The 17,793-nt window shown below is 37.2% G+C and overlaps 1 protein-coding gene across 3 annotated transcripts in view; it reads right to left on the bottom strand.

The window, feature by feature from the left end:
* The window catches only part of LOC5566409, a 718,065-nt gene that overhangs the window by 328,991 nt on the left and 371,281 nt on the right, over positions 1-17,793 (bottom strand). For all 3 annotated transcript variants that reach the window (XR_002498600.1, XM_021837392.1, XM_021837393.1), the window contains exon 5: positions 11,519-11,654. Coding sequence is in view for 2 of the 3 variants with exons in the window: in XM_021837392.1 (XP_021693084.1) it covers positions 11,519-11,654 (136 nt within the window). In the remaining variant the exon portion in view is untranslated. The remainder of the gene's footprint in view (positions 1-11,518; positions 11,655-17,793) is intronic.

The raw sequence follows: 17,793 nt of genomic DNA, 5'->3' as shown, positions 1-17,793 counted from the left end.
AACTGATTCCAACTATTTATGGAAAAACTAATACACGTCGAAGCATCCTTATGAAAGACCTAGAAACGCCCTTACATAAAATATTGAAAAATATTTTCTCTTCATTTGGTTCCATGCATCGAAAGTTTGACCAAATATTACAATATTTACGTCGAAAAACAACAAATAGCCATAACTTTTCCAAATCTCAATCGATTTTTATGATATTTGGAGTGAAAGTCTCTTACTTGAATAGCATTCGAACCACCATGACATTTCTAAGTTTTGATTTGATATGAGCTAAAAATCTTAAAAAGAAACTCTTGCCCCACTCGAACTTTTGCCCCACTTTACTCTAATATTGTTCTACCAGACACGCCGTGTCTCCAGAGACTCCATTAGGATTTTTTTTGATAATGCGATGACTTTGTCTTAATATTCCCAAGCAACCAATAGTTCGGACAAAAGAGCATATTTAGGCTTATTCAGCTCATCGAAGGATCATGGAAAGCGTTCTATACAGCGCACTTTTTAAGTAATTATCCGAACTTAAGTTCACAAAACGTTCCTTTAAGCTGCTGTGAAGAATGTAATTCAGCTCAAATAGAAACTCCAATTAGGATAACAAAAATGTAAAAATAAAACTCTTTTTCTCTCTATCGGTGTGCTGTGTCACATTTTTGATCAGAGGTTATTTTTTTTTGACTAGTCATTTGGAGAATGTTTGTTTTTCAATGTCTGCTACAAGACTCGAATTCAAGTCGTCATCGTTGAATCTGTAGTACGTACCGCTGCTCCACATACGTGTTGTGCTGTTGCTTGAGAAATAACGCAATGTCTTGATTTCTTATGTATGTGCTTCAATGTTTCTATTTCGAAACTTGTTGTGAACTTCAACTTCTCTTCAAAGTTCACATAGAACTTAATAGACACTTTAAAGTTCAAACAAGTGCACTAGGAACTTCTTTTGAACTTGCGTGGTTTGACATTTCTCAGATTGTTTTGTTTTCGCAGGTGTCCTATTTTCATTATAATAAGTGTCTAAAATATGATAAATTCAAGCTCATATAAAAGTGAAACAAATTGCTGAACTCTTCAGATATTATCAGCTTTGAAGCCGAAATCAACAGTGCCAATTAGGACGAGAAGATTCGAGGTAATAGAATGTATGACGCAGATAAAGTGTTTGCACTCGACTCTGCTAGGAGCAGTGCTGTAATTCTTCCGCACAAAATGAATTTATTGAAAGGAATGGAAATTTATAGATGCAGGTAGGTGAACTCAATGATAAAGTGAAAACCTAGTTAATCGATGTATATGTTCGACGGCTCGTGAAACAAAGTACAGCGACATTATGGTATTCGTGCTAGGAAGTGTATTCGTTCAAGGAAGTCATCGTGCTAGGAAGTGCATTTGTTCACCCAATACTTACGGCTTCCAAAAGATAACGATATTTTTTAATCGTGATGATGTGAAACAGTGGTGTTGAGTGGTGAATTACGTTAATTTTTAGTCTGATTGATTCAATTATTTTTCCGGATCATAAATAATTCCCAAGTTTAAAAGAAGTTTACAACAGGTACGGTTTGCAAGTAAAATGAACCGGTTGCTTAAAGTTCAAAGCAAGTTCCGTTCGATCCGTATCAAGTTGCTGTGAAATCTTATTTCGAACATTATTTCTATTTTCAAGTCGAAGAGAAGTTCGACTTGAGTACGGTTAGTACCTTCAATGAACTCTGTATTCAAGTTTTCAACGGGTTCTTTGTAAACCTGATTTGAACTTTCAAGTTGTTTTGGAAGAAAGTATGCAACTTTATATGCACTTCAAAGTATTTAGCAAATACATACGGATCTTTTTTGAGAATGAAGTTCTGTTTCAAATTGTATCTTCTTTTAATCAGCAGTAAAGTTCCATGGAACAAAATTCGAACCTGATATGAACTTCTGAGTTCACTTCTCAAGTAAAATCCGAACTTTTGGTTGCTTGGGTTTCTTGGTATTTTTTTCGGAAAAAGTATTATAAAAATTCAATATCATGTCAAGCTAGTTCGGATCTTGCTCAAAAGATTGCATCTATCAGACGTCTTTGGATTTGAAATGTTTACGTTGAAATGCCATTAATAGACTTGTTCTATAATAGAGAACATTTCCAAGAATTCCAGAGAAACGCCACTATTCAACCATACCATAATCAATTCAGCAGTAATGCTTCATTATCGCACAGCTATAAACGCTCGGAAACATATTTTCCACTTAATTCCGGTGCGAGATCCAGAAATTCGATAATGCCATACCCAGTTATTCGACTGGCGCTTATAGCAAGGCTCACCTTGGAACGCAATTCCACTCGCCTATCGCCCGGTTATATGTAGTCACTTCCAGAGTGGGTGCGTGCGAGCCAAAGCCGATAATCTATTTGTCTTCATAAGCCCCCAAACAGAGATTAACATATTCGACGCCCTTTCAAGGTAAATAGACATGTTCGTTTCCGAGTGGCCACACCCCCACCCTCCCTTCTCACATCCGACTCGCAATAAGACCAAAGAGAAGGAAGTTCTAATCCGACTGAGAAAGCGACCGACGGCCGCTCGGAAAAGCGATGTGCGATTCCTCATGCTTGACTAGCTATTAATAACAATCTTGTTTGCGTTAAGATAATGTCTTTGTTTCGCAGAAACAGCCGGTCGCAACTCGCACTCAACCGGTGCACGGTGGACGCATTTCGTGGGAATGTTGGCTGAAAGAACAAATCTCACAAAAAGATTGAAAATCATATTTCATGAACATTACATGATTTTTTAAGTTAATTTTACGGGAATGGTCGCTGACACAAAAACCGTAATTTCTGGTAAATTTTATATATGCTGGAAAAATTCGAAATGTACATGAAGTAACGTAAAAATTTGGGGAATTGCTGTTCAGTATTAAATAACACAAGAATATGAAAAAAATAATTAGTTTTTGAATTTTGTCCAGCTTTGGGGCCACTGTGCGTCGAGCTTAAATGGCCAGGAGCTGATAAGAGGCCAACAGCACACATAATAGGAAATGGGTTTTGCCTTATTAAGAACCTTCCTTCTCTCTTACACACTCGGAAGTCACTTCCACGACTCGAATCGGGTTCTTAACAAGCGTGTTCCTCGTATACACGTGCGAGTTTGTCTTCTCAGCCAGCGTATGGTCCCAGGCAGCGTGTCCTCTCGGTGCCAAGCAAAACAGGCGAACCCATGCATTATTAATGGCAGCTTTCCTGCCATGTCAGTGCCGCCCATTTCGAGCAAGTACCTGTGGGGTTAATACTTCGCAAAATGGGTTTACCAGCCCCTTGCAGCTTCCCCGTGGAGCTATCGAAGTCTAACTTGGAAAGATGATTAATCGAGCGAATGAATTTCGTTTTCGATAGTTTATTATCCGAGGCATTTGATTGGGGTACTTTGACAGCTGTTCTGCATGGAACGCGTTATCTAGTTTCAAGTTCTGTTTGGCGATCAAAAGCAGATAATTATTAATTGGTCGGTGTATCTGTCTGCTTCACTATAGAGTTGAACAAGTTCAAAAGCTTACCAAATGCAGATTGCTTCATAAAACATTATGTCTTCCCAAAAAATTATGTTAACAATTGCTTCGTGACGGTCAAGCATTCGTGTTCCTTTTCTCGCATATCTGGAGTATGTTTTTTCTTAGTTAACCTATGTGCAGTAAACAAAGCTTAATGTGATTTGTAGCTCAATTGGTGAGCTCGTTCTATTGCTTTTTTTCTCCAAATGAGTAAAGTATATATGATGTCATACATTTAAATCGTGACAACGCTTTATATGATGTCATACATTTAAATCGTGACATGCGCGTCAGCATATCTCTAATTCATGTTTGGAATAGTATTAAAAAATCTTCCTCAAAACAAAATCAATAATTTGAACGGTTCTAAAACTGTCGACTAACTATAAGTCCAAGTTTTCTTCAGTGACTGATCGCTAATTTTTCGAATTGAGGTTGCATAAATCACAACGCTTATCAAGGGATATCAGGTCTTACAGCTTTTGAACCAACTAACAAAAAAACAAGAGGTGATCTTGATCTCTAGTAACAATGAATGTCACACTATCAATCGTTCTTTTAATGTTTGCATTTATCAAGCTTTGAAGCAATAATGATGCGGTAATAGGGTTCACATATGATTGAAATGCTGTGATTAGGCATTTTTTTATGATATTATAAAGAGTGTATGTATTTCTGATGCTGAATTTATACTTACTTTGTATTGCTTGGGGTTACTTGAGATATTGTACGAAGGAAAACGTCAGTTGGATAACTACCGAAAAGTTAAACATTACATATAATTTGCAATTGGATTAGATGGACAAATTGATGTGAAGATTTGCGAAAAAGTTACACGTCTTCTCAGTGAGAATCGAACTCACGACTCCCCGATCGGGGATGTTTTTTGGATGTTTCTCACTATAGCAACTATAAAAAACGTCTTTTTTACGGGCAAAATAAATTTATCAAAAAATACCTTTTTTTTTGCTAGAAACTCAGAGCAACAACTTTTTTCTCAAGCTCTATGCATGTGATTCCAGGATATATCTATGTTTAATCCTTTGGAGAACGGGGGACGGACCTGGTGTAGTGGTTAGAACACTCGCCTCTCACGCTGAGGACCTGGGATCGAATCCCATCCCCGACATAGTCACTTATGATGTAAAAAGTTATAGTGACGACTTCCTTCGGAAGGGAAGTAAAGCCGTTGGTCCCGAGATGAACTAGCCCAGGGCTAAAAATCTCGTTAATAAAGTCAAACCAACCAACCAACCTTTGGAGAAATTCCTTACGCATGTATATTTTTGGATTATTTCTTAGAAGAATTGAAAACCTTCAAAAATTTCAGGAGATACCCAGAAAAAATAAATAAAAAAAAAACTGGAAGAGAAGATTTTCAGTTTCTGGAAAAAAAAGTCTTCAGCTTCTGGAAGTAAAACTTTCAAACTTCTGGTAGAGAAGCTTCTGAAGAGAAACCTTCCATTTTCCAGCTTGTATAACAGAAGCTTTCCAGCTTGTGGAAAAAAAGTTTCCAGTGTTTTAAGGAAAGCTCTTCAAGCTTGTGGATGAGTAGCTTTCCAGCTTCGGGAAGAGCAGCTTTCGAGCCTCCGGAAGAGAAGCTTTCGAGCCTCTGAAAGAGAAGCTTTCGGTTAGTGCTGTTTGATCCTTTCACCGTGTCGCTTGCTCCTGCGGGGAGGGTGATGCGGGATGCGGTCTGGATGAATCGTGTTGCGCGTCGCTCGCATAGCGCGATAAAACAGTGTTGCGAGTCGCATATCGCGGATCGCTTTTGTAGTGTTTGATCATTGGATTGTATCGCTTGCTCTTGAGAGAGTGAGCGATGAACACTTGTTCGGCGTACGAATAAATCGCGAATCCACCAGTTAGGCATGATTATACCATGGATCGCATCACCAACCATTAGTGACTCCCAGATCTTTACCTTGTTCCACTAACCCAATATCCTTCTCATGATAACTGTGAAGGTGCAGTAGATTTTTTGGTCTCTAGTAACTATGATTGTCTAACTAACATTCCTTCCCTTCCCCGATGACCGTAAGGACGTGGCCGGCGCTGTTATTGACTTTTAAAATTTGAGCTCTCGATTTGTGCGCACTGATAAATGGTAAGCTAATCCCAAGCCCCATTTATTAAACCTCTGTGCAACTTCGATTGTTCTGGTCAATCACGGAGAAGCAACTATGAATTGTACGGTCATCTGTGATCTGGAAGTGTAGCTTTTCCGCTTTTGGAAGAGAAGCTTTCTATCTTCGGGAAGGGAAGCTTTCAAACTTCTGGAAGAAAAGCTTTCCAGCTTCTGAAGAGAAGCTTTCCAGCTTCTGAAGAGAAGCTTTCCAGCTTCTGAAGAGAAGCTTTCCAGCTTCCGAAGAGAAGCTTTCCAGCTTCTAAAGAGAGGCTTTCCAGCTTCTGAAGGAAAGCTTTCCAGCTTCTAAAAGAGAAGCTCTCCAGTTTGTGGAAGAGAAGCTTTCCAGCTTCTGAAGAGAAGCTTTCCAGCTTCTGAAGAGAAGCTTTCCAGCTTCTGAAGAGAAGCTTTCCAGCTTCTGAAGAGAAGCTTTCCAGCTTCTGAAGAGAAGCTTTCCAGCTTCTGAAGAGAAGCTTTCCAGCTTCTGAAGAGAAGCTTTCCAGCTTCTGAAGAGAAGCTTTCCAGCTTCTGAAGAGAAGCTTTCCAGCTTCTGAAGAGAAGCTTTCCAGCTTCTGAAGAGAAGCTTTCCAGCTTCTGAAGAGAAGCTTTCCAGCTTCTGAAGAGAAGCTTTCCAGCTTCTGAAGAGAAGCTTTCCAGCTTCTGAAGAGAAGCTTTCCAGCTTCTGAAGAGAAGCTTTCCAGCTTCTGAAGAGAAGCTTTCCAGCTTCTGAAGAGAAGCTTTCCAGCTTCTGAAGAGAAGCTTTCCAGCTTCTGAAGAGAAGAGAAGCTTTCCAGCTTCTGAAGAGAAGCTCTCCAGCTTGTGGAAGAGAAGCTTTCCAGCTTCTTGAAGAGAAGCTTTCCAGATTGTGAAAGAGAAGCTTTCCAGATTATGGAAGAGAAGCTATCCACCTTGTGGAAGGAAATCTTTCCAGTTTCTTGAAGAAAAACTTTTCAAGCTTGGGTAAGAGAAGCTTTTAAGTTTCTGGAAGAGAAGTTTTCCAGCTTTTGAAAGAGAAGCTTTCCAACATCTGGAAAAAAGCTTTCCAATTTCTGAAAGATAAGTTTCATAGCTTCTGGAAGTGTAGAGTTACACGGAGCCCGACGCCACGTGGATAACCAGGTCAGCAGTTATCATCGAACCACTTCCAGAACTACACAGTCAGCAGAATTGAATTATAAAAACGGTCGTCAATCGCTGGCGCCTCTCTCTTCTTCTCCGGACATCATCGAGACAGGATCGTTACGCGTGTGAATAGTTTAATTAAAACTAATCGAATTGTTATGTATTAAAAAGTAGTAAGTGAAATGTTGGTAAACGGCCTTTAACCTTTTTTTAAAAAGCTATCACCGGTCACGATCGCAAAATTGTAGCTCTCCCGCTTTTGAAAGAAAAGCTTCCCAGCTTCTGCAAGAGAAACTTTCCAGCTTCAAGAAAAGGAGCTTTTCAGCTACTGGAAGAAAAGATTTCCAGCTTCTGGAAGAAAGGCTTCCCAAGTAACATCAGTAGCTGAGTAACAGCTTAGTCAACTGAAATGAATATATTTTAGCTGAATAAACCGTTATTTATTCAGCTGAAAATGTTCCCAGCTTTAAAGTTTTGGTGGAGAAGCTTTCCAGGTTCTGGAAGACAAGCTTTCCAGCTTAAGGAAAGAAGTTTTCTTGCTTCTGAAAGAGAAGCTTTCGCGCATCTGATAAAGAAGCTTTCCCGTATCTGGAAGAGAGGATTTCTAGCATCTGGAAGAGAAGCTGTCCAGCTTCTCGAAGAGAAGCATTCCAGCTTGTGGAAGATAATCTTTCCAGCTTGTTGAAAAGAAGCTTTTCAGCTTTGTAAAGAGAAGTTCTTCCAGCTTTTGGCGAAGAAGCTTTTCAGCTTCTGGAAGAAAAGCTTTCCAGTTTAAGGAATACAATTTTTCAGCATTCGAAAGCTGAAATTTCCCGCATCTGGAAGAGAAGCTTTCCAGCTAATGGAAGAAAAGCTTTTAAGCTTCTGGGAGAGAAGCTTTCCATCTTCTAGAAGAGAAGCTTTCCAGCTTCTGGAAGTTAAGCATTCCAGCTTCTACAAGAGAAAGCTTTCCAGCTTCTAGAAGATAAGCTTTCTAAATTCTATAGGAGAAGCTTTTTAGCTTTTAAGGAGAAGCTTTCCATATTCTGGAAGATTAGCTATTCAGTTCCTGGAAGCGAAGCTTTTCTAGTTTCTGAAAAAGAAGCTTTCCAGCGCCTGTAAGAGAAGCTTTTCAGCTTCTGGAAGAGAAGCTTACCAGCTTCTGGAAGAGAAGCTCACCAGCTTCTGGAAGAAGGCTTTCTAGTTCCTTGAGCAGATATTTTTCAACTTGTGGAAGAGAAGCTTTCCAGCTTCTGGAAGGGAGGCTTTCCAACTTTCAGAATAGAAGCTTTCTTGATTCTGAAAAAGATTGTTTTCAGCTGCTGGAAGAGAAGTTTTTTAGATTCTTGAACAGCTGTCCTGCTTCTAGAAGAGAAGCTTTCCATCTTCTAGAAAAGGAGCTTTCAAGCTTTTGAAACAGTAGATTTCCAGCTTCTTCCTTTTCTTCTTCTTGGCATTACAAAACAGAGCCTGCTCTCCAGCTTAGTGTTCTTATGAGCACTTCCACAGTTATTAATAATTAAATTTTCTTGTGATTCTCGAAAGGATTATAAATAACAAAAGAATGGTGTTTGCATGTCACGAATTGACTTGAAAACTACTCAACTGGTTGACGTAATTCTTTCACAGATTCTACAATAAATGCATCGAGCTTGTAAGTATAAGAAGAAGAGGGAGAAACTGTATGGGAGCCGGTAAAACAAGCCTATCTTCTACAAACAATGTTATTTGACCTGTTGGGTGGAAAAAGTTTGGAAACTGTAGAACTTTATGGTATGGCTTTATGGTATGGAAGAAACCAAAAACATATCAATAACACCTCTTAACGTTTGGGCCCCTGAATCATAACAATTACTAACAAAAACACTATTTTATTTTTTTGAGAAATCTAAGCATTAATCCTCGGAGTAGTTTAAGAAAACATCCCAAGAGAATGGAATGTGGAATCTCTGGAATGAATCACCAAGGAATTATGAGAAAGAACTCCAAAGTAGCCTTTGATAAATCTCTGGAGAAACATATGGGACTTGAGATATTGAGAAATATCTGACAAAATCCTCAAGTCAGTATTTGAGTTATTTAAAAAACCCTGAGTGACACCTTGAAAACTCTTTATAAAATAGAAAGAAAGGATCGTTGAAATATGTTTTGTTGAATTCTGCGAGAAATCAGTAGAGATATGTTCAAAGTAATTTTTGAACAAATCCTGATTAAACTTGTGGAGGAATCCATAGATAACTTCCTTGACAAATTGGACAAATTGATAGAAACATCCCTGTCGAAATTCCAGTCAAATTCTTGTAGTATTTCCTGCAGTAAGCTCCTAAGGTATATCTGCAGAAGCCCAGGAAAGTTTTAATATAACCCTATGGATTTGAATCAAAAGCTTTGTCTTATTGTTTGCTCCAAAATCAACAATTTCAGAAGTTGTTGGAAGCATTTCTAAAGGGGTCCTTGGAGAAATTCATTTTTTTTTGTAATCTTTTGAAAACATCAAGTGGAAATTTTCGCTATTTGTGGAGAAAAACTTGACAGAAATCTTCAAATAATCCATATTTCTGATTGAATCTTTAGAGGAATTGCTTGAGTGTTTAATGAGTGGTTGGAGGATTTATTGAACAAATCTTGAAGAATTTGTTGGAATTCCTCTAACAATCCTGCACGGCAAAACGTCATAGAATACAATCACATTAGATGCTATTAGATAGAAACACCAAATAAATCTTAGATTTATACGGAACAAAATTTTAACCTCCATCATGTAGAGCCATTTTTATTGTATTATTCAACGATAGGAACTACAAATACATCTATAACTTCCAACATTGAGAGCAAAATTCTTTATATTAGACGCGGAACGTCGTCTTCCGAAGAATGTTGCAAGCAAAACGGCTCGGTTTACATGATTTTATTCTTAAATTTCAATTATAATAATGCACATGAAATTGTTTATTACTTATTATTACAGCATTACTTTTGACAGAATAATCAGCGTATAATCGTGTAAACTGAGCATTCTCATATGCTGTATCACTTTCAAGATTCAAGAAAGCATGCAATACTGGTGAATGTTGAATGCAAATCATGAAATGTTTCAGTTTCACACAACATTTCAGATTCAAATTATTGTAGCTTCAAAATCTATGAAAGCTAAGCACAATGTCATTATCCCGAATGCCATTACCCTGAATGGGTCACTACCCCGAACGTTATTACCCCAAAAGCATAATATTTTAAGACTAATTGTGATTAGAAGGTAATTCTACGGTTCCTCATAAGTTTTAAACAAGTTTGACCTAACAATGTTTTTTTTTCAAATATTGGAAAGTAAAATAGGAGCTAGATTTTTAGCAAATAATTTTCACACACACTAAAAAAATATTAGATATACACGTAACGTAATTTAAGCTTTAATCATGCAAAGCAATTTCTCATGTATTATTCATTGATAAAACCTACAAACACATCTATCATATCCAACATTGCCAGCAAAATCTTTAATATTGAACAAGAAACGTCTCCTCTTAAAGAATTTTGCATGCAAAACGGCTCGGTTTACATGATTTTCACGCTGATTCATCCATGTGCATTATTTTTCACAGAATATTCAGCGTAAAATCATGTAAACCGAGCAATCTTGTTTGCAATTTCATTTTCTAGATGAAAGAAAGCATGCAACATTGGCGAATGTGGGATAGAAGATCCTGAAATGTTTCAGTTTCACTCGATATTGCGGACATTTTCGAATGCAATGAGACAGTTTACATTATGTATCGTTCAATATTCAGTTATGATACGTTTTACCTGATTTACGTTTACGTATCACGTAATTTAAAGATTTTTTTTGCTGTGTAGGCCTGTCATGAGGATGCTTCAAAAAGTGTTAGTTTTTGTATAAATGGGGAAAGTGTACCAGTTATGGTAATAGTGGTTCCCTATTTGGTCATATGTAAAATTTCGATAACCTTCACATTTTTAATATTTTCGAATGTTTTAACATCAAGATATATCTTATATCTTACTGCTAAAACACACAAAACCTTTCAAAATGTGGAGACATTCAACTTATCCCGTATGGCCAAATGGGGAACCACTATGGCAATAACTGGTACACTTACCCTGTTTGGAAACCTTTTTGGTCTTTTTGGAAAAGTTGTAATCTGTGAGGCAAATGTCCAAGTCTTACATACCAACAAAATCTGAAATTTACTCAGCACGTTATCTTTCTTGATTGTCATGTAAAGTGAGTTATAACTAAATATTCAATGATAACTAACGTAAACTGCTTCATCGCATTCAACAATGCTTGCAATATTCAGTGAAACTGAAAGATTTCCTGCTCTTGCATCCTACATTTGCCAATATTGCATGCTTTCTTTCAAAGTGGTGTCGATGATCCAACAGATTATAATTAAGTTGTTTGAGGTTGCATTACCAGAAACTATGAAAGTTATTACCAATTTTATGCAAAACATAAATCTTCCGAATGGCTCGATACCGGTGTAGTCTGTGAGAGCTACAGCCCTTGAACGCTCTCTCGCCTTGTACCAAACGAGAGAGTGAACCAACATTCATAGGGCTAGCTGATTGCAATGCGCCACGACCTGTTATGGTTCATGAACTGCCACACTCTCTGAACATGGTTCGATCGGCTTATTTGGATCGAAATCCAAGCACTGTCTAGTCAAGATCCAATAATAATCCAACAATTATAACAGTCATACAATAATACTCAACCACCAATTCTGCACTTACCGACCACTTGCATCTGGATGTGTCCGGTCGCCGTCGAATATAGCGGAGCATCCGCCGTCACCTCGCAGGAAAAGTTCCCAGACAGTCCGAAGCCAACGTTTCGGATCACGACTTGACTGGCGTTTGAAAGCGATAGCTGAAAAATAAATTGGAGAAAAAAAACGAAACATTTCAGACGACGCACACAACAGTTATCAAAACAACAAACAGTTTCTTCTTCGACTAGGATTTTCCAATAGGAGTCACAACTTATATAAACGCTAAGAAAGCTTGTTCCTTTCTCAAATCAATTTTACTCCGAAAAAATGAGAAATACCACCCCGATAAACAGAGCATGACTTGGTTGGGCAAAAGTTTCCCTCCAGTATACTGACGGCATAAACAAATACACGGAAACACACACACAAAATCAAAGCAAAAGCCAAACTCAATAAGATACACAACAAAATGGCAGACAGCTTGAAAAAGTTTTCTCCGCAACCGATCTGCTGCTGCCGCCAGTGCAGCTTCTGTTCGTAAAATCGGAACATATTGGGGGAAGGTTTCAACTTCAACAAACGACGGCAGCGAGCGGTGAGTGAAGAAACAAAAAGTTTTCAGTCAATTTTGCGATTCCTGTGGATTTGCAGGGGTGGCCAAGTGGAGGTTTTAACTGAATTTTATGGTTGTGTTAATAGTATGGTAATTGATCAGGTATAAACATTTATTTGAATATGTCAAAACCTCATGGATCCAAATATTTTTTTGGATAATTGGAATTGGTACCCTTGTTCTTTGAATGGTAAAGGGGGTGAGCTTGAATTTTCTTATAGCCAATAATTTACATGTATTTAAACTTGTTTGAAACCTGGATTAAAACTCAAAAGAGATCCAAACTTTTTTGTTTATCGTAATGATCGACTGGATGGAGCATGTTGTGGAGTTGCAATCATAATTCATAGGCGTATAAAACATCAGCTGCAAATTAATTTGGTTGAAAGTGTATTACGTAAATTGATTCGCAATACGTCAAAATATGTTGTCCTTGGAGAATTTGATGCCAAAAATCGCTCATGGAACAATTTGCAAAGCAATGACAACGGCAGAAATTTAATTGATGAGTGTTCTTCAGGATATTTCTCAATTCAATACCCTGAGAGCCCTACCTGTATTTTTTTTGCTTCTATAAACCATTTTAGGATTGATTTTGTCTTAAACAACTCTAGTCACCTTTGTTGTCCACTGATTACTCACGCTGATTTTGATTCTGACCATGTCCACGTTAAATTTCCAATATCCTTTGAAGCGATTCTTACTCCTATCAGCTCCACTTTAAATTATTTACGAGCCGATTGGAATACATATGAAACATACATCGATAGTTATCTTGATGTTACCATGTCTTTGTGAAACAATCTTAATTACCAATTCCAGTCTGAAAGAAGATATTGTATACTTTAGGTTTGTTGCAGCGCATCATTAAACAAAACCTGCTGTTACTTATAAAAAATCGATCTCTATGAGGTTGAGAAACCCTGTCCACAGCAAAGTATCGCCCTGCAAATTCAATAGACTCGGAGCCAAACAAAAAAAAAAGGCGGAAAACAAACAGGCAACGGTAGAGCGCGATATTTCATTTCAAAATATGATCCCTCGATATATATATCGGCGAGCCGCGCCTTCAATGGAGTGGAAACCAGGAAAATGGAACCACCGAGCCTCGTAATATATTTATGAGATGATCGGTCTTTCGCTGTCGTTTCCACCCAAAAGAGGCAAAGGCGTGGGCGTCAGCCATATCAGTTGTGGGTTTTGAGTTTCGCAGTAGGGAGATTGACGTGTTTTTTGGTTCTTGAGACTGCCTTGTTTGGGGAACACAATTCTCATTGAGAACGTTTGTGGCGACGAACGGTTGGGCGATTTATGGCAACACGTTCTGCAACATTCGCAAGTTCTTGTTTTACGGGATTTCGAGGAAAAAGGAAGGAATCAGAAGCACATATAATCTATCTTCTATATAAATAAAAATGGAATGGTGTTTGTATGTCACGAAATGGCTTACGAACGGGTTAGCGGATTTGGATGATTCCTTCTCCATTTTGTTCTTCAAGGGTTCCGACGTGTTTGTGTATATAAAAGTTCCAGGACATTCACCGGGAAAGCCGGAAAAACGACAGTGAACGGAACTGTCATTTTGTATGGGACGATTCGTAACGGTTTTCATCAGCCTACTTGATGGCAAGACGAAGTTTGCCGGGACCACTAGTTTAAAATAAATGTTGTCATGAGAGAACATAGGGAAACAACGCAAGGGAAGAAATTGTTAGATGAAAAATTCGTTGGATTTAGATGAGAAATGACCGATGTTTTATTGAGAGTTATTTGAGTCTTAAACCGGGACAGGGACTGGTTCTCAGCTGAGTGTTAAATGAGCTCTTTCACAGTTGATAGCTGAGAGATTTCCTTGCACTTTACCATTTTAGCATGCGCATGTCGTGTAGCAGTTACGAAGATATTCTTTGCCAAGTCGGGATAATTTCTGGCCCGAGAAGATCCTCGACCTAATTTCTTAATCTGGCTATCTAGGTCCATACACCTTAGCAGTTCTAAACTCTAATGAATAGCACAGACGCTCTACTAAAAAAGTGAATTCCAAATACGAATCCTTATCTGGAAATTTAGTCTTAATTTTTTTCTACATTTAGTTCAAAAATTCGATAACCTCTACCAATGTTGCTGAACAGCGATCGGAAACGCGAGGCACGATGAATTTTCGTAGGCATCAAAACAAAATCTGCGAATATACACGAACAACCGTTCGGGCGCTTCATTCGTTCGTGTTTCATTTTCGGATCGCTGTTTCTCCCAACGCTATCATCGGATGATTTTCCATCGCTCGGTAATGTGAACGGTACGATCCACGCTGTCTGTTCTTCGCAAAGAGCAGGAAAATATTCACTTCGATCATCTTCATGCAGGCTCGTAACAAGCTTGTGCGCCATGAAAGGCGTGTTTGTCATACGCGTCGTTTATTGCTTTATTAATTTGAAAAAGAAAATTGATGTGCATGTATCTACTTTGGTTCATTTAAATGGTAGAAAACCTGCAATCGAAATCTTCCAGACCTCTCATGTTTATAACGACATTTGGGTAAATTAATTAAACTCAACGACAAAGTAACAAAAGAATTTTTTGTTTTATAGTTTGATGCCATACTTCTACATCTCACTAAAGTGTCAAAGTCAGTACATTTTGCGATTCGTATACATTCCATCGATTTTATGTTGCAATTGTACCTTAACATTACCAGAAAATTTTTGCGCGATTAGCTCAATAGCGGTCGCGCTCCTAGCCATAGCCAGCAGCACCCAGGCATGCTCGTGCTGTGCACATCAAGCGTGCTTTTCTTGGGCTGCAAGTACTCACAAGGGAAGGTCACGATGGTGTTACACGGGGTTTCCAACCGGACTATTTTTGTTAGATCCTACATGTCGAAATATGAAAAACCCCAAAGCCTTTCGGGTGATGGACCAGTGGTGTAGCCAGGAGGGGCTCTGAAAGGGGTAATTTTTTGCGTATATAATATTATTGAGTTAAATGAAAATTTGACGAAAAGATTTTTTCAGTATTTTTTGTGATAGTAAAGAAGAGAATTTATATTAATGTTTGTTTATAATGTATTTTTTCATGCCATAGGCGTAACCAGTATGGGTTTTTCTTGACATACCGTCGATGGGAATGACAATGGGTCTAGGGGGTGAGATTGGGTCAAAACGGAAAATTATGATTTATGTAATATATCAGCTAATAACGCTGATATCGCTGGAAATAATTATTCATATGTTGAGGAACATATTATTACACATAATTCATCACAATATACATTTTTAGAATTAGTAATTTTTGTTTACTATATCAATTAACTTGTATGTTGAAACAAGATAAAATTTACAGCATTAAATTTCTCCTGTGCAAAGTATAACGCATGTACTTTAACCTCTATCGTTGTATTAGTAGAATGTTGAAAGACTTTGCATTACACTTCACAAGTATTTTCCGGAATCTAATTGATTTTGCCACAAAATTTTTATTTTTTTCGGTACGGTGTCTAAAACATTGAAAATGGGGGTGAGATTGGGTCAAGCAAGAACGATAGTAAATTAAATTGCAAGACCACTTTTTTGAAATTTTACGGTGCCGGGTGTTCTCATTCGTCATTAAGATGTGTTTATTCTTTCTAAATACAGCATCTCTGAAACATCAAACAAGTCTACTTGAGGATTCCGTGCATCGAATAACAATGCAACGAATTTTGACAATTTCTCAAACCATCAACTGTGTTTCGTGCGCAGCAACATCGTAAAATTTTATCAATTGTTTTTTTTAATAAATTTAATTATTTATTAGTGTTTTCATATTACAGAAACATCTCACAAAAGTACGAATGAGTTGGATCGCTGAAATACCGGTACTATGAAGTCAAAATCTGTCTGAAATATATTGATCGAGGTATGTCGCACCGAAATATAACTATTTGCGAGGGTTTAAAATAATCACTGTTTCAGTACACCTCTGAGAAAACTGAATAGGCTTCATGGCAATGGGGATGAGACTATGAAGATAATTTGAGGGAAACAAACAAGAAAGTTTATGTAAAATTGACGATAAATGTTGGGTTCCATTTATTTTCTCATAGCTCTTCAAATTTTTGGTATAATCGTTCTTTTAAGTGGGTTTATCATACTTTTGAAACATCTTAGATATCTTTTCGTCTTGTTTGCATCGTATTTCATCAATATTTTTCAGCTGTGAATGGTTTTGCAATCATATTCTCAAAAATAAGTTATTTCAATAATAGTGACCCAATGTCACCCCCTCTATGGGGTGAGATTGGGTCATTTTCCATTCACTTGTAGTGCCGCTGTGAATAAATATTTTTCAATAATTTTTTGAACAGTTGTTAATGTACCATCAAAGTACATACACACCAAATTTGAAGTTTATTGGAGCTAAATTGCGATAGTTATTCAATAAACAAATCGTACATATGCCTTTTTGACCCATTGTCACCCCCAACGACGGTATTATTAAAATAAAACCAAATTTATTTAGGTGTTGATATTCCGTGCATTTCATGGTTTTCTTATTTCTTTCATAGAAGACATGCATTTTTTGCAATAGTTCAATTAGAAAGGGATTGTCAAGAATGAAGCAGTAGTGTAGCCAGTAAGGGTCCATGTGGAATCATTTTGCCACTTTACCTTTTTATTTTTTTTTTTGTTTTTTTTGAGCCTGTTATGGAACTAATGTGTACTGTTTGTATGCTTGTTAATTTCAGTTGTAACAAAATAATAAAATTTAAGGTGAAACTATATAAGAGACAGTTGTATTGCCTGTATTGTAACTTACGTCACACACAGTGCCAAATAAACGTAAAATGGTTTTACACTATCTTTAAATTACGTAACGCTTTTGGAAGAAACTCGTGATATATTCGAGTGTTGAGGTCGGTAAAAATATACAATGCTGTTACGAAACATTAAAACAAACAAAATATTACAAATGTTTACTCTTTCGCATCAATTTGTATGTAGATTGTTTGTATCTTAACACTAGTCATTATCTCTCTCCAGAATACTTTGCATTTTCCCAAGTAGATTATTGGACAAACTAGGCTCGTCAAAACCTCGGAGCTCCTTCAATGCATTCTGATTTTTTTATTCTGACCAGTGATTGAAAACAAGCCCTTTCTGATTATACGATTCTGATAAAAAGTCACACCATATGTAACACCATCGTGACCTTCTCTATTAAGAAAAAAATGTATCAAGAGAAAGAATATATTGAAGGCGATTTAGGGGATAGGTTGACAAGGGAAAAAAACGAAAGCAATCCCTGAAATTCTGAGGCTATTTTATTCTACTTGAGAAAATGTAGAATAGAAAGGACGCTGAATAGAAAGATATGGACCAGTGAAACGATGCAAACAAATTTACAAACAAAAATGTTGCGGAGGTGAGGGAATTGATGAAATTTTAGTGAAATACTAGAATTAGAGTTATGTAAATGATAAAATGTATCAATTATTATACAGCTGTCTTTTATTCTGCTACAATTATTAATAATTCAAGAAAACTGTAATTATTAATATATTTGAAATATTAGAAAATAATCTAAAAAAATATCAAAAATTGCTTACATTGATGCTTTTTCTGACTACACTACTGGTTTACGAACGTTCCAACAAACTTTGGAATTCTACACATATTTGCAATCTGGAAAACAGTCCCATTTAT

The sequence above is a fragment of the Aedes aegypti genome, chromosome 1, assembly GCF_002204515.2.
Source record: "Aedes aegypti strain LVP_AGWG chromosome 1, AaegL5.0 Primary Assembly, whole genome shotgun sequence".
NCBI lineage: Eukaryota > Metazoa > Arthropoda > Insecta > Diptera > Culicidae > Aedes > Aedes aegypti.
Note: the sequence above shows the minus strand (reverse complement) of the source record. Positions and strands in the feature narration are given on the sequence as shown.